Below are 16,821 nucleotides of genomic sequence, written 5' to 3' on the forward strand. Positions count from 1 at the left end.
TGCGCATTCCAGGTTAGATCATTAGTCAAGGTGATACCTAGGTATCTGTAGGATTCCACTGATTCCACGGTGACGTCACCAATGCGATAAGCAAAGCGAAGAGGGTGATGACGACGGGTAAACAAGACAAGTTTGCATTTATTAGAGTTCAGTGTCATCAGCCAAACATCACACCATTCTTGTACCGGGTTAAGGTCAGATTGCGGAGTTATTTGGTCAGTGATGGTATTGACTGCGCGGTAAATAACGCAGTCATCGGCAAACATACGAATATGGCAGGACACATGCAAGGGTATGTCTTTAATGTAAATTAACGAAAGAAGGGAGCCAAGGACCCCTGTGGTACGCCTGATGTGACGAGTGTAATGTTTGAAGCGTGGTTATTAAATGAGACATACTGTGAGCGGTTAGTTAAAAATTGCTCAAGCCATTTTAGGATATCAGGACGAAAATGCAAACGAGAAAGTTTTAGTAATAGGCGTTGATGAGCAATCTTGTCAAATGCTTTCGCGTAATCCAAAAATATGGCGTCTGTTTGTATGTTACGGTCAAGATTAGTATGAATATCATGAAGAAATAGGGCAAGCTGGGTCTCGCAAGAACAGCCCCAGCGGAACCCGTGCTGTGAAGGATGAAAGAAGTTGTTAGCGTCTAGAAAGTTTATAATATGAGAGTAGATTACATGCTCCATGATCCTGCAGGGAACTCTTGTCAATGAGATGGGGCGGTAATTTAGGGAAGAATTTTTGTTGCCCGATTTGTAGACTGGAGTAGCCTTCCCAATCTTGCACTCGTCTGGCATGGTGCCTGCGGAGAGTGACTGTGAAAATAATAAATATAGAAACTCTGCAGAAATGTGTTTCGTGTTTTTTAGTAGTTTAGAGCTAATGTCATCGATGCCAGATGATGAAGACAACTTAATATTTTCGATCACAGATAAAAGCCCACGAATTGTGAATGCGATGGCTGACATGTTGCATTGTATATTTGTGGTTGGCGGGGTTAGAAGTGTGTCCATTTCATTAGTGAAGACTGAAGAAAACGCGTTGTTGAACATATTAGCGCAAGTGAAATCAGTCACTGATTCACCCAGCTCGTTAGGAAGGTTATTGATACGGTCTTCTTTGGGTTTTATCACCTGCGAGATTTTTATTGGATTAGTAAGTAAAATGTTTGGCAGGTCATGGTGAAAAAAGGTTCGCTTGGCATTGCAAATTCCGATTAAGTACGCAGCTTCGGCAGCGTAATATTTTTCCCACGCAACTGAGCTTGCCTTAACTTTAGCGTGGCGATAAAGGCGCTTTTTATATTTTCTAGTCGTTTTAAGGATCTCGAAAACCATGGTTTTTGTCGATTGGATTGAATGGTTATCCTGGGAATAAACTGGTTCTTCAGTTCACATAGCACGAGACGATCGAAAAGACCACATAAGCAGTCATCACGCGGTTGTTCAGTGCAGATGTCATGCAGATCAGTGTGGCCAGGACGCTAGACTCGGTGCCATTCGCATCATATTAAGGGCGGTCGACAGGATGACTGGAGAGGCAGTCGATGTCCTTGTCAAAACGGCCTGACTAGTATAAAACAGGGAATGACTATTCTTGGAGCCATAGCGCCCATCTACCCAATCGTAAGTGAGGAAAGCCAGCACAAGGCGTGATGAGCCCTAACCACGGAATATGTGTCGCCGTACAAGGAGGGGTGGAATTCAACAACTGCCGAAACTAACGCCAGGCAGTCCCGTTCAGTAAATGAACAATTCCTGTTGGCGGGTGACAAGAAGCGGCTGTCGTATGCAATTACACGTTGTACGTTACGCTGGCATTGAACAAGCACAGCCCCAATTCCATGGCCACTGGCGTCCATGTGAAGTTCAGTGGCGGCACATGGATCATAATGAGCCAGCAGTGGGAATGCCGTAAGCAAGCATGCAAGGGCGGAGAAGGCTTTGGTTTGAGCAAGGCCTTATGTGAAAGCCTCGTCCTTCCTAAGTCGGTGAGTGGGCGAGGGGTTTCAGCAAAATTCTGGATAAAACGACGAATGTACGAGTATAGTCCGACAGTACTTCTTATGCCTGAGGCAGAAGACGGAACAGGAAAGTTCTGGACAGCGCGTATCTTGTCAGAGTCGAACCTAACGCCAGCGGCACTGACGAGATGGTCAAGAACGGTATTTTAGGTATTTTAGGACGTCAAAGTGGCCCTTGGATGAGTTCACTTGCAGACCGGCGTGGCCGAAAACAGCTAGAATATTCGATAGACGATTGTTTTGCTCTTGTCGTGCCAGTGGAGGCTGGTAACGACGTTCGCTCTGTTAGGTGCGATAATAACTTGTGAATGGCGGTGGCAAAGGGGACGAGACAGTACGGCTGCTACAATGGCAAGCAACATGACCAATACGCCAGCAGGCAAAACAGATTGGCCAATCGTCTGCGGCTTGCCACTAAGCTAGATTTCGGTAGCGGGCAGGATACCGCGAACAAGTCGATGGACCTGGAGCATGAGACAGCTGGGAAGTGGCAGCGCTGCATACAGGATGAACTCCACGATTACCGAGTTCTTCGCGGACTATTGCCTGCCCAAATGGTGCTGTAGGCAAGTGGTTCGGCTCACGGAGGTGGGAAAAAATGCTGCAGGAGCCATAGATTCAAGTTCTCGCCACACTATCCGTGCCAGGTTTTCTGATGATCATGGTCGCCGCACTCCTAGCCTGTCACTACAAGAGGATGTTGCAGCTACGTTCCTCAGACGTGTAAACAGCGTTGCAATGCGCGGCTCTTGGCCTGCACAAAGCATTGACGCTCTTTTATTATGCTCTCTACTATTCCACAATCTTTGCAGATGAACTGATTGAAAGCATCGTCAGCGATCCCCTTCAGTAGATGCGTAACCTTGTATAAAACAGCCATATCACTGTAGGCCGTACGGCATATAGCCAGCACGTCCTGGATGTGTGAGACGCATGATTCTGTGGAATTCTTGGCGCGGTTGCTTTTCTAAGCGGTGCTCTTCCGCCCGTCAGGACAGCCCCATAAGTCCCTCAGTTTCAGTTTGCACGTGTCCCACTCGTTAAGCTCTTTCTCACGGTTTTCACACCCCGCCTTTGCCATGCCGTGTAGGTAGAAGACCAAATTAGCCAACATAATCGTCAGATTCCACTTGTTGGCATTTACATGCTTATATACGGCGATCCAGTCTTCCACGTCGAGGTGGTCGGTATCGCAGTACGTTACTGGAAACCGCGGCTGAGCCAGCACAAGCGTCGGAGTTGTAGGCGTTGATGTGACACGTCATGTCGCGTCCTGTTTCGTCCGTCATGTTGTCCACTCCTAGGTGAGCTCCGTTGCTAGGTGAGCTCCGTTGCGGAGCTCCGTTGTTGTTTCTTGTGGATACCCCGCACTACTCACCAATTTGTTACGCCGCAGAAGTCCCACACAAAGATGTTTTTACAATATTGAAAAGAAAACAAAGATTCATATACAAGGTGACTGTCAAGAACGCCTACGCCCGTACACGTCAAATCGTCTTTTTCAGACTAGCGCCACTCTTGGTTGCGCTGTAACAATATTCACAATATGCGCATTATCAAAATTGCCCGGAATCATTTAAAGACCCATTTTCGGCGCTTAACCAGTGGCCCGGTATGCCACGTCAAAGCATACTGTGTATCAGTGCCCAGCACAACACTCCCATACTCATGTATGGCACTGCACCAGAACTGTATAGGGTGTCCCATCTAACGTTAGCCATGATGCTCAAGCAAAAAAAGATTGAGAAAACACAGAGCATTATGCGTTCTTAAGATTTACTAAAGTTGTCAGATATCTAACGAGCGAACGCCGTCTAGTTTTAAAATTGCATCTTGCACGCACCGTGTTCTTTTTCTTTTTCGTTGGACAGCTTGGGTAACATTAGCTGGAACGTAATGTCTACTGCGGCATGTAGAAACATTCCATCATCGGCTTAGCTAAACGTTGCGTGCACAAGGCCTTCTCTGTCGCAATGATCAGGTTGCAAGTCCGTGTTGCAAATACTGCGGCGCCGTGGAGTCTATATCATACATCTTGCTTGAGTGCCACTCTAAACAATCGTATGTGATTCAGTCTTTCAATTCGCATGAAGGAACTTGTTGTTTTATTAGAGTGAAGCTCTAGGCTTCCGTTCCGGCGGCGTGCGCTGGTGTTGGCGTCCCTCGTAATCGAGGGAACGAGTACAGGGAGGGATGAAAGAGCGAAGGTGGAGTGCAGCAGCGGATGAAAGGGAGCGATAGCCAATATAGCGCGAGGAGGAAAGCGGTGGAAGAGGGTGAAATAGAAGTGGGAGGCGGAAAGCGGAGAAGGCGGTCATGGCGAAAGCGTGAGAAGAGCAGTGACGCGAAAGATAGCCTCTGCGGCAATTATCGCTACGATAGGGTACCGGAAGAGCGCGCGTCGCCTGTACACTGATTACGCCACCAATACCATATATGGAAATCAAGCGCTGCATGAGCGAAGGTCTGTCTGTGGCGGCTACTGGGAACCGCGCCCACGCGTGGCCCAGGCGCTGCCTCTCGCGATTTCCTGATCGTCCTTGCCAGTCAATATATCGCGAAATGAAAGCACATGTAGAACTACGCTCTAATTTCGCATTAGGGAATACACCAATAGCCGGTGAAAATAAGTCGTCGAATCAATTTTATGCGATCTCCTTTGCATTACCGTACTAATTTACCGTACTAACGAATATGGAAATTTTCAAATTACAAATTTCTCGTGTAGATTGGCGTATTGTGCTGAACGAGACAGATGCTGAAAGTGCATTTAATATCTTTCTGAGTCTGTTTTTAGATGTATACAATAAATGTTTTCCCAAAAAAGTCTTTTCGAAGCCAAAGAAGATACGTAAGCAATGGAATACGAAAGAACTTCTCAGAAAGATTGACATTAGAGATAAATTGTATGCAAAATTCATGGCTACACGCGACCCAGATATACTAAAGACGTTTAAAGTATTCCGCAATAAATTAACGAAGGTGATTAGGAGTGCCAGGAATGACTAGATTTGCAATTTCTTTCAGAGTTCTGCAGGAAAGACAAACGAAATATGGGAAAAACTAAATACAGTTCTAAATCGCCACAAAAACTTCAGCTTTGTTACAAAGATTGAAAGTAACAATGAAGAGATCACAGGCGCTCGTTTAGCGGAAGAATTTAACAAATACTTTGTCGATATTAAAGTAAAACGTCCGACTGAAGGAGCACTCGATTATATTAGAACTAAAAACCAGAAATCCCTTTTTTTTAGTCCTGTAATAGAGCCTGATGTTATTTCGGCGTTCCGAGGACTAAATAACAGTAAAAGCAGCGACGCAGACGGTATAAAAATTGCACCTGTCAAACATGTAATACAACTAATTTCACCGTGCCTAACGCACATATTTAATCTGTGTTTTTTACAGGGAGTGTTTCCAAAACGATTGCAGGTTGCTAGGGTGACGGTGCTCTATAAAAAAGGCGATAAGACTGACATCGGAAACTACAGACCCGTGTCCATACTCCCTATTTTTTCTAAAGGGTTGGAAAAAGTAATTTACGCCAAAACAATGAATTTCTGCGATAAATATGGTATACTTTCCCAGTCACAATTTGGCTTCCGTAAACACAGGTCGACGGAACAGGCTTTGCTGGAGCAGAAAGAATTTATTTTAAACGCCTTCGAAAAAAAAGAAGTAGCCTTGGGTGTTTTTGTAGACTTCACAAAAGCGTTCGATTTTCTTACACATTCAATCTTACTCAAAAAGTTAGATACATATGGAATCCGTGGTAATGCACTAGCACTTTTAGCAACTTATTTAGAAAATCGACAACAGTATGTCTACCTCAATGGTTTCTCTTCCGATAAAAAAACAATAACATCAGGAGTACCTCAGGGAAGTATCCTTGGACCACTTTTATTTAATATCTATTTGAATGACATTATATGCATTAATCCGAACGTTAAACATATCATTTATGCTGATGACACGACTATGCTTTTCTCAGCTGCATGTCCGAATGACTTAATTTCTGAAGCAAATAGCTCCCTATCGCGTTTGACTGAGTGGTCAAGTGCTAATCCATTAAAAATAAACACGGCCAAGACGAAAGCCATACTTTTCCGTCCAAGGAATAAGAGCGTTTTTATAAATACACATCTTTTGTTGGGCGATTCAAAAATAGAAATACTCCGCGCATTCAAAACTCTTGGCGTTGTGTTCAACGAGAACTTAACCTGGGAAGACCACGTGGAACATGTTGTTTCTAAGATTTCAAGTGTCGTAGGAGCTACGTACATTAATAAAGAAATACTGCCTGTGCAGGTCAAGGTTATTCTTTACAATACATTATTTCACTCTCATATTAATTATGCACATTTAGTTTGGGGAACTACGGCTGTTACAAATTTACGTAAAATTCTTGCAATGCAAAAAAGAATGTTGCGACATGTTCTCGGTGTTCCTCGAGATCATCCGTCTCAGCCTTTGTTTGAAAAGCTGGAAATTATGAAAATAACTCAAATGTATCCATACCGTCTGTGTTTAACATATAAAAAGGATGTGAAAGAAAACATAAACTTTCTCTCAGCTTTAGCTTCTCTGTCTAAGAAAGCTCCTTTATACGATACACGTAGTAGGGAACTTTGGAACGTAGAAACGTGTAGAACAACCTATGGACAGCAAATGATGAAAAGAAAGCTGCCAGAATTATTAAATTTTTGTCACAGACACGCTATACAAATAGAACACACATCAAAACAGCAATTAAAATTGTTCTTTTCTGCGTCAGTTGTATTTCCCTGAACATTGTTCTCGTATGTATAATTGGTATGCATATCAAATTTCTTTTTGTCTTCTGACGTGCTTCCTGAACTCTTTCTTTTTTCATTGTGAAATGTAGTGACGAATATTCATGATATACCATTATGCAGATGTTATTAAGCTGTTGTTGTGTGTATGCTGTTTACATATGTCTTCCAACAGTGTCCTGTAAACATAATGTCATTACTACAGTTACATGTTCACATGTTTGGGAATGTGCATATTTATACGCCACAAAGATGCTTGTAGTTCTACGTATTATTTTTGTACAATCAAAAAATGTTCTTTGCTGTCGATAGCTGAACTGTCTGCCTTTATGGAATCTTTTTTTTTTCTTTGGGGAGGGGGGGGGGCGGGAACTAGTCAAGCTGTCTGTTACAGCTTTTTTTCCCTTACCTCCCCCATCACGTTGATGGAAATAAATAAAGGTTATTATTTATTATTATTAATTTGGGCGGGTCGGTACATCTCTGAAGAAAACGAGTAACAACGCTGAACAATGGGACTTGACGTAGGCAGAAGCGTATATTGCTCCTCTCCAGAAAAAAAAAAAAACGGTAATGCCGGAGCATAAAGCTCCGCGTAAAAACAACATTGCTGTCATGTAAATCGCTCACCGAACCCGTTCTCGAATATGGTTGCCCCATCTGGAGCCCTTATAAAGTGTCTGACATTAACACCCTCGAATCAGTTCATAAGAGGCGGATTGATGTCAGTTCATACTGTGTATGAACTAACATGACGTAAATTTCTCGGAGGTCGAATTAAGCCATCATCAATCCTTCCGCACCACACGATGGTAACCCATTGAAGCAGCGCCCCGCTGGCTCGCACAAGCCAGAGAGGAGGACAGGCTCCAGGCGTGCCCTTTCTTCCTCGCCCAATAATTGCGGCCAAGTTGGGCATATTTTACAGCGGCGCTGTGCATGTCTATCCTCCCATATACTTTTCAATGTCCGTATTTCAAAACTCCCGCGCCCTCTATGAGGAGGCAAAGCAAACCAGGAAGGCATGTGCTGACACCTGGCGTAGAAAGAGGAAAGCTAGGAAACGGGCGGCGAGTAGCAGCGAAGATCGTGCCCGAGAGCCTGCCAGTAGGTGGTGGAGTAAGCGGTGGAGCGGAATAAGCGAAGAATGCGGCGAAACCACGCAGGGAAAACGCCAGTAAGTTGGGCAAGCACAAGGTTGTGTATGCGAAATTTCCGAGGGACTTTCTGGACACGCATTTCTGATCCATTTGTGCGGTGTGGGACTGATTCTGGTTCGTGAATGGTGATTGGTAGCGTCCTAGATGTCGCGAAGCGTGAACGTAATGCAGTTTTGACAGCTGTACCAGCTCCTGACTTAGCCAGATGCCCGGTTTGGTTGAGACGAGGGAGCGCTAATGGTCGCAGCGCGCATCGATCGACCTCTCGCGCCGTGAGAGGTCGTTGCTAACCAGCTATCTGCAGCATTTCTGCGCCTGCGGAAAGAACGGGCTAGGCAGTTAGTATGTTGCGTGCTATGTTATGGTGAGTCCCCGTGTAGTGTGTAGTGCCTAATAACAAGCTGTTAACGAGACCCAACTTTGGGACGGCTGATGAGAACGTGAGCGGGAAATAAAGCGACGGGCGGCAAATACCAGCGAATAGCCTGACGAGCAGGCTGCCATTATGCGGCGGGTTCGAGCAGAAAGCCTCCCAGATTTCGAAGCAATTAATGCGGCGCAGCAACGTAAGTACCATATTCCTGGTTTGTAGCACGTAGGGACACAGGCGAACAATGGGAGAAGACAGGACGAGCGCTAACTCTCAGCTACATCTTAATTACCGTAGCAACCGTAGCAAACAAACATGACATGATCTGAAGACTAGCAGGCAACAGATGAACATATCATAAAGTAGGGAAGACATAAAAACTAAACAAGAAAAGGAACTACTTCAGATTGACGCGCGTGCTGAAAAGATATTGAAATTCGCTTTCTAACATTGACATTGATGTCTAGCTAACAGAAGTCTCGCCTAATATTTTAATGCGAAATGCCACAATTATTTGGCGTGCAGTTTGGAATCTTTATCTTGAAATGACTTTTCTGACCTCAAACAAAGGCATAAGACCACAATTAAAACAATGCACTCCTAGATGTGAAGCATTAGGGCTGTTAAGTGATCGTTTATGTTCGTTCAGTCTGATATTGAGGCCCCTGACCGAGGTATCACGCTCCGAAGGCTGATACTTACACTAGTGTGGATGCGCGATTCAACCGAGACTTCGTGGACAAACCGTTTTGGCTTCAGTAGTCGGTTGTGCAACCGATTGCTCGATGACGATGCTGATTGACGATGATGGCACGACGTCATAGAAATGACGATGCTCAAATGATGACTGTACGACGGCGATGGCACGACGGCAACTGGATGGCGATGCTGGAAGTATGACGACAGCGGGATGGCTAAGACCAGACGACTCAGGAATGATGATGACTACGGTAGTGACGGCATGATGAGGGTGGACATTAAGAGAATGGATAGTGAAAATAAAATTACGATGACAGTATGATGACTTTGGAACGACCAGGAAGGCATGAAGACGATGACACTATATAATCCCAAAGGCATGACGACTGTGTACCAACGATGGCGTGACGATGACGGTATGATGACTACGGAATGACGACGACGAATTGGCAACGACCGCATGATCCCGATGGCATGAAGATGGCAGAACAACGATGATAGAATGATGAGGACGGTATAACGTAACTGATTACACTAGCTGGTGGCGTATCATTTTTGTTCGAGCAGATAGCTGGCAAAGTGACCACGACGAAACGAAGATGTCGTGATAACGACAGCGGGATGACGACGAAGTGATATCGCAATGATGATAAAGGAGTGAAGATAGAGGAACAATGATGACGTTATGACAGTGGAAGAACATTCACAATGGAATGAATGCGATAAAATCAAGAAGGCACGGGATGACGAGGATGGCATGCTATTTCGTAGGAGCTCACTTCCGTATTACCCTATAGAGATCACCTACCGCCCCGGGCTGCCTCATTGTGCGCTCCATCTGGCGTCGTTTGGCAGAATATCCGGTGCCGGCCAATCGTGAAAGACTGCTGCAGCCAGCACCTACAAAGTGGGAGGAAGAGCGAAATAAAGTTTTGCTTTAAAGCAATACAGGCAGCCATTGGAATATGAACGTGGCAACGTTTAACGCTAGAACGTTATCTAGTGAGGCGGGTCTAGCAGTGCTATTGGAGGAATTAGAGGGCAGTAAATGGGATATAATAGGCCTCAGTGAAGTTAGGAGGCCAAAAGAAGCATATACAGTGCTAAAAAGCGGGCACTTCTTGTGCTACCGGGGCTTCGCGGAGAGACGAGAACTAGAAGTCGGATTCCTGATTAATAAGAATATGGCTGGTAACATACAGGGTTTCTATGGCATTAACGAAAGCGTGGGAGGTCTTGTTGTGGAACCTAATAAGAGGTAGAAAATGAAGGTTGTACAGGTCTACGCCCCTACATCCAGTCATGGTGACCAGGAAGTCGAAAGCTTCTATGAAGACGTGGAATCGGCGATGGGTAGAGTGAAAACAAAATACGCTATACTGATGGGCGACTTCAATGCTAAGGTAGGCAAGAAGCAGGCTGGAGACAAGGCAGTGGGGGAATATGGCATAGGCACTAGGAATAGCAGGGGAGAGTTATTAGTAAGGTTTGCGGAACAGAATAATGCGGATAATGAATACCTTCTTCCGCAAGCGGGATAGTCGAAAGTAGACGTGGAGGAGCCCGAACGGCGAGACTAGAAATGAAATAGATTTCATACTCTGCGCTAACTCTGGCATCATACAAGATGTGGACGTGCCCAGCGAGGTGCGCTGCAGTGACCATAGGATGGTAAGAACTCGAATCAGCCTAGACCTAAGGAGGGAACGGAAGAAACTGGTACATAAGAAGCCGATGAATGAGTTAGCGGTAAGAGGGAAAATAGAGGAATTCCAGATCAAGCTACAGAACAGGTATTCGGCTTTAACTCAGGAAGAGGACCTTAGTGTTGAAGCAATGAACGACAATCTTGTGGGTATCATTAAGGAGTGTACAATAGAAGTTGGTGGTAACTCCGTTAGACAGGATACCAGTAAGCTATCGCAGGAGATGACAGATCTGATCAAGAAACGCCAATGTATGAAAGCCTTTAACCCTACAGCTAGAATAGAACTGGCAGAACTTTAGAAGTTAATCAACAAGCGTAAGACAGCTCACACAAATAAGTATAATATGGATAGAATTGAACATGCTCTCAGGAACAAAGGAAGCCTAAAAGCCGTGAAGAAGAAACTAGGAATTGGCAAGAATCTGACATATGCGTAAAGGGACAAAGCTGGCAATATCATTACTAATATGGATGAGATAGTTCAAGTGGCTGAGGAGTTCTATAGAGGTTCATACTGTACCCGTGGCACCCACGACGATAATGGAAGAGAGAAAAGAATAGATGAATTCGAAATCCCACAGGTAACGCCGGAACAAGTAAAGAAAACCTTGGGAGCTATGCAAAGGGGAAGGCGGCTGGGGAGGATCAGGTAACAGCAGATTTGTTGAAGGATGCTGGGCAGATTGCGCTAGAGAACCTGGCCACCCTCTATATGCAATCCCTGATGACCTCGAGCGTACCGGAATCTTGGAAGAACGCTAACATTATCCTAATCCATAAGAAATGGGACGCCAAAGATTTAAAAAAATATAGACCGATCAGGTTACTGTCAGTTGCCTACAAACTATTTACTAAGGTAATTGCAAATAGAATCAGGAACACCTTAGACTTCTGTCAAGCAAAAGACAAGGCAGGATTCCGTAAAGGCTACTCAACAATAGACCATATTCACACTATCAATCAGGTAATAGAGAAATGTGCGGAATATAACCAACCCTTATATATAGATTTCATTGATTACGAGAAAGTGTTTGATTCTGTTGAAACCTCAGCAGTCATGGAGGCATTACGGAATCAGGGTGTAGACGAGCCGTATGTAAAAATACTGAAAGATATCTATAGCGGCTCCACAGCCACTGTAGTCCTCCAAAAAGAAAGCAACAAAATCCCAATAAAGAAAGGCATCAAGCACGGAGATACGATCTCTCCAATGCTATTCACAGCGTGTTTACAGGAGGTATTCAGAGAACTGGATTGGCAAGAATTGGGGATAAAAGGTAATGGAGAATACCTTAGTAACTTGCGATTCGCTGATAATATTGCCTTGCTTAGTAACTCAGGGGACCAATTGCAATGCATGCTCACCGACCTGGAGAGGCAAAGCAGAAGAGTGGGTCTAAAAATTAATCTGCAGAAAACTAAAGTAATGCTTAACAGTCTCGAGAACAGCAATTTACAATAGGTAGCGAGGCACTAGAAGTGGTAAGGGATCGCATCTATTTAGGGCAGGTAGTGACGGCAGATCCGGATCATGAGACGGAAATAATCAGAAGAATAAGAATGGGCTCGGGTGCGTTTGGCAGGCATTCCCAGATCATGAACAGCAGGTTGCCATTATCCCTGAAGAGAAAAGTGTATAATAGCTGTGTCTTGTCAGTACTCACCTACGGGGCAGAAACCTGGAGGCTTACGAAAAGTGTTCTGCTTAAATTGAGGACAACGCAACCAGCTATGGAAAGAAGAATGATGGGTGTAACGTTAAGGGATAAGAAAAGAGCAGATTGGATGAGGGAACAAGCGCAAGTTAATGATATCTTAGTTGAAATCAACAGAAAGAAATGGGCATGGGCAGGACATGTAATGAGGAAAGAAGATAACGATGGTCATTAAGGGTTACGGGCTGGATTCCAAGGGAAGGGAAGCGTAGCAGGGGGCGGCAGAAAGTTAGGTGGGCGGATGAGATTAAGAAGTTTGCAGGGACGACATGGCCACAATTAGTACATGACCGAGGTTGTTGGAGCAGTATGGGAGAGGCCTTTGCTCTGCAGTGGGCGTAACCAGGCTGATGATGATGAATACCTCTTTGCAAACGTAGGAAACGCTTGCAAACGTTGCTGCATTTTATATGCAGCAAGATCCATGCGATGCGCGTGTCTGCCTGATTGGCATTCAAATTTCAGTACTTTAGTGTTCCCTTTCACTTATCGTGCTCCCTCGAGTGCGTTGTGCTACTCCATGCTTAGCCTTCACGTACGCAATCATTGCGGATCGTCCTTCTGCCTGTGCTTCAGCCCTGCTTGCTTTCCTCGCAGCGATTTGTTCCGCACTAACGACGTTTCCCGTTAGTACGTGGAATTCTGGCAGAAAGATATTTCTGCATTGCGCTTCTTTGAGTCGCACCTTTCTGCTTCATCGCTATTCTAACGTTATGCGGTAACTGCGCCATATATTACGCAACGCTGCAGTCTGCATGTACAGCTCTCGATGTAGAATGTGTTGGAATGGCGATGAGATCACATAGAACAGGATGCCAGATTAGGATAGCTGGCGGCACTACATGATTCCATATCTTGATACGAGAGAATATTTTCGAGACACTGTGTAAAGAGCCTATATTGATAATTCATTATTATACTAACCTACAACCCGGTGTTAGACAACACAGGAACGCAAACGGTGACTGCAATATTATATATTTACTCGCGCTGTAAATGCTGGACCCTCATTTTTACCACCGGTCAGCATTCTTTGCCTAATTCAGACGCTTTGATTCTACTTATCTGACCTCCTATGCCGGCCCGGTAACCTAGTTGCTTCTTGCTTGGGGCACTAGGTATCGGCTCTGGTCATATTACCGTCACGGTCGTTGAATCGTCGTAATTTTAGCTTCACCGTGCACTTTAGTCCCAACGTTATACTCACGCTGTCGTCATCCCACTGTCGTCGTTATACCGTAGTTATCATTTCAAAAGCATCATCCAATTACCGTAGTGTTGTCGTGCTCATACCGCCTTCGTCGTTGAATCAACGCCATTCCTTATTCGTTATTCCATAGAAATCATGCTGTCGTCATTTAATCGTGACCATGGAACCGTTTTCATGCCACCGCAATCATTACATCGTCGTCATGCAGTCGCCGTTAGGCATTCGTCATGATGCCACGGTCGTGATGCCGTCGTAGTCATTTCATCGTCGTCGCTCCACTTTTGTCATCTGATTCTGGTCGTATTCTGGTCTTGTCATCGTCAAGCTATCGTTGTCGCGTCTTTGTCGTCACACAGACATCGCCGTGTATTCGTCGCCATGCCATTGCTCTCATGCAATCGTCGTAACGCTGTACTCGGTATAGCATCGTCATTTTGTAATAAGCGTCATGCTGTCATTGTGATACCGCCTTCGTTGTTCCATCGAAGTAATTTCTTTTGCAGTATTCCATCGCAACATGTTGTCGGAATTAAATCGCGATTATGCCGCCGTTATCATGCCATCGTCGGGAGTGCATCGTTGCCCCATAGATGGTGTGATACCGTCGGGGCATACCATCGGGATCCTTTTATCACCGTCGTTCCAGCTTTGCCATACCATCGTCGGCACGCCATTGCCGTGACGCCATCTACTGTCGTCATCACGCCACAATCATATCGTGGTTTCGTCACGTAATAGGCAAGAATTATTTATTTTTAATTTAACCCTTCCGACTCGTCCAAAGCTCAATCTGTGTGGCCTTCACTTGGGCCTGTACATAACTGAGTAAAGTAAACACACACACACACACAAAAGACGCTAAGGCAGCAGTAAGAAGAATACAGGTTTCGCTTGCTACTCTGTGGTTTCATGTAAACTATACGACATCAAATTGGGGGAGCAACTGTGGATTATACTCACCGTAGATTGCGCCGAGCATCACAATCATCCATTTCATGTCTGGTGCGAACGCGGCGCCCAGGAGGCCAGCGCAGCAGAGAGAAGCCGACGTGAGCGCCACGTAGAAGATGGAAAGCCTGCTGTGCAGCACCGTGACCACAAATCCTGAGACGAGGACCACAGTGGTATGAAAAGAAAAGAGGCCTGATCGCATTGTTTTCACGCCCGCAGATGACCGCATAAATCACTGGCCGAGCTAAACTAAGTGGCTCAGTTTTAGACTTACCGTGCACCCTGGCTGACCAAACTTGAGTGCAATATCCCAGGTAATATAAGTGAGACATTTCCGAATACAACCACCAAGAGTTAGAGAAAAACAATTCGGGCAAGTCTTGAAGAAAATGTTTTTGGCTCGAAGTGTTCGTAAGACGAAGATGGGTCGAAGATGTTCGTAAGCACTTACAAACCAAACATTTTGTGAATTTTGACACATCTGCCTGTGATCCACTGGTACCAGGATACCAGCAGCTTCCGAAACCCCATGCGCACCATTTCCCTCTTCTTGCGTGAATTGCAGGTAATGTAATGTCAGCATTCCATTACCGTGTTTTAAATATACAAGGTAAAACGTGATGTGATGTGTTGGGCGAGACTTGCATAAATGACGGAATGCACAAGTTACCTCCGGCGAGTGCAAAGTGAGACGTTCGGCGGAGCGCCCACGTGACGGCGACTGCCTTTCTCACAAGTTGTTTTTTTTTTCTTTTACCCTGCTCGTCCGCAGATCAGCGCCCGCGTGCTGAACCACAACGTTGAGGGCCCTGGGTTGGGGGACTGTCAGCATGAAGAATCCATTTCATTATTGGGAAGCTTTTTTTTTTTTTGCCAGCTCTCTCGCTCATTAGCGTGTTTCGCTGCTGTCGGGTCTCTCGCCGAGTAGGCTCGAGGGCCGCCTTGCGTGTAACAACGCGGAACAGCTGTGCTCTGATGCTGGCAAGAGCAAAAACGTTTCCAGATGTGCAAATAGGCGAGCGGGAGGGATACATAAGGGACGGGTGAGGATGCACTGAGGGAGTCATTTCGCCGATGAAACTTAGCTGATGACTCTTCGCGATTCAAACATCACTCAGATAGAAAATGTCGTTGTTCAGACTGATAGCATTATCTCATTTGTTGCGGATGCTCATTCTTTCGTAGAGGACGAGCTTATCCCCTACGGGATTAGGATTTGCTTCGCTAAAATGGCGACGCCCCTGCTGACGTGATACACCCGTGGAGGGCACAGAAGGCGATGAGGTTTGCTGCGAGTGTAGGCGGGTTATCCGGCAATCATGAACACTGAGGGCAAAGTACTGCGACAAATTTCCATGACTGGTGGCGTGCCCTCCACCTCCAACAATCGCTTGGAGTAATAGCAGGGACGGACGAGGTCGCAGCGGCATTCTGCGACCTTGTCTATATATATCGTGGCGATGTTCATTGGGGTCGTCGAACAGCAGTCAGAAACGCAGTGGCAGCAACGAGAGCTCAGCTGAATGGGCGAACTAGCCGCGGGACACGCGATGGTGACAGTGCTTCCTCGAATCCTGATGTCGGATCATTTGGATTGAAAGTTGTTCACTAGGCTATTCCGTCGTCCGTAGGCCTAACGGCACGCGTCGGCAGAGAAAGAGGGTGGTGGCTAATTGATAGTCTTGGCTTAGACATGTTCGGCGCGAAGTACCAGACAGCGACATGTGTTCTATTGTCTTCCTTACCATTACGTTCCCGTACGTTAAACTAAAAGTAATGAAGGGCGGGCACATACCATAACGCCCCCCAAATTTGCTTGCATTTAGAGTACACACAGCGTCAAACGGTGTTCAAAAATTGTTTATTACTTCGCACATATTCAATTTACAACACCAGTCACACCCGGCGTGGTTGCTTAGTAGCTTTGGTGTTGCGCTGCTGAGCGAGAGGTCGCGGGATAAAATTCTGGCCACTGCGGCCGCATTTCTGTGGGGGGTGCAAGGCAAAAACACCAGTGTAACTGGGTTTAGGTGCACGTTAAAGAACCACAAGCGTCCAAAATTGGCCCGGAGTCCTTTACTACGATATGCCTCGTGATTTATCATGTAAAACCTCATATTTTAATTTTTTAGGTGACACCTGTCACAAGTTTTTTTTCCATGCTCTGCCGTTAATTTAAGCGAAATG

At 45.5% G+C, this 16,821-nt stretch overlaps 1 protein-coding gene across 1 annotated transcript in view; it reads right to left on the bottom strand.

Moving 5' to 3' along the window:
- Nucleotides 1–5,051: 5,051 nt before the first annotated feature.
- Nucleotides 5,052–16,821, bottom strand: part of LOC139055738 (uncharacterized) — a 95,675-nt gene continuing 83,905 nt past the window's right edge. Inside the window, exons 3-4 of the mRNA XM_070533270.1 lie at nucleotides 14,644–14,787; nucleotides 5,052–5,059 (exon numbers count right to left, since the gene is read on the bottom strand). Of these exons, the coding sequence (XP_070389371.1) occupies nucleotides 5,052–5,059; nucleotides 14,644–14,787 (152 nt within the window). The remainder of the gene's footprint in view (nucleotides 5,060–14,643; nucleotides 14,788–16,821) is intronic.

This window comes from Dermacentor albipictus, chromosome 2, assembly GCF_038994185.2.
Source record: "Dermacentor albipictus isolate Rhodes 1998 colony chromosome 2, USDA_Dalb.pri_finalv2, whole genome shotgun sequence".
Taxonomy (NCBI): domain Eukaryota; kingdom Metazoa; phylum Arthropoda; class Arachnida; order Ixodida; family Ixodidae; genus Dermacentor; species Dermacentor albipictus.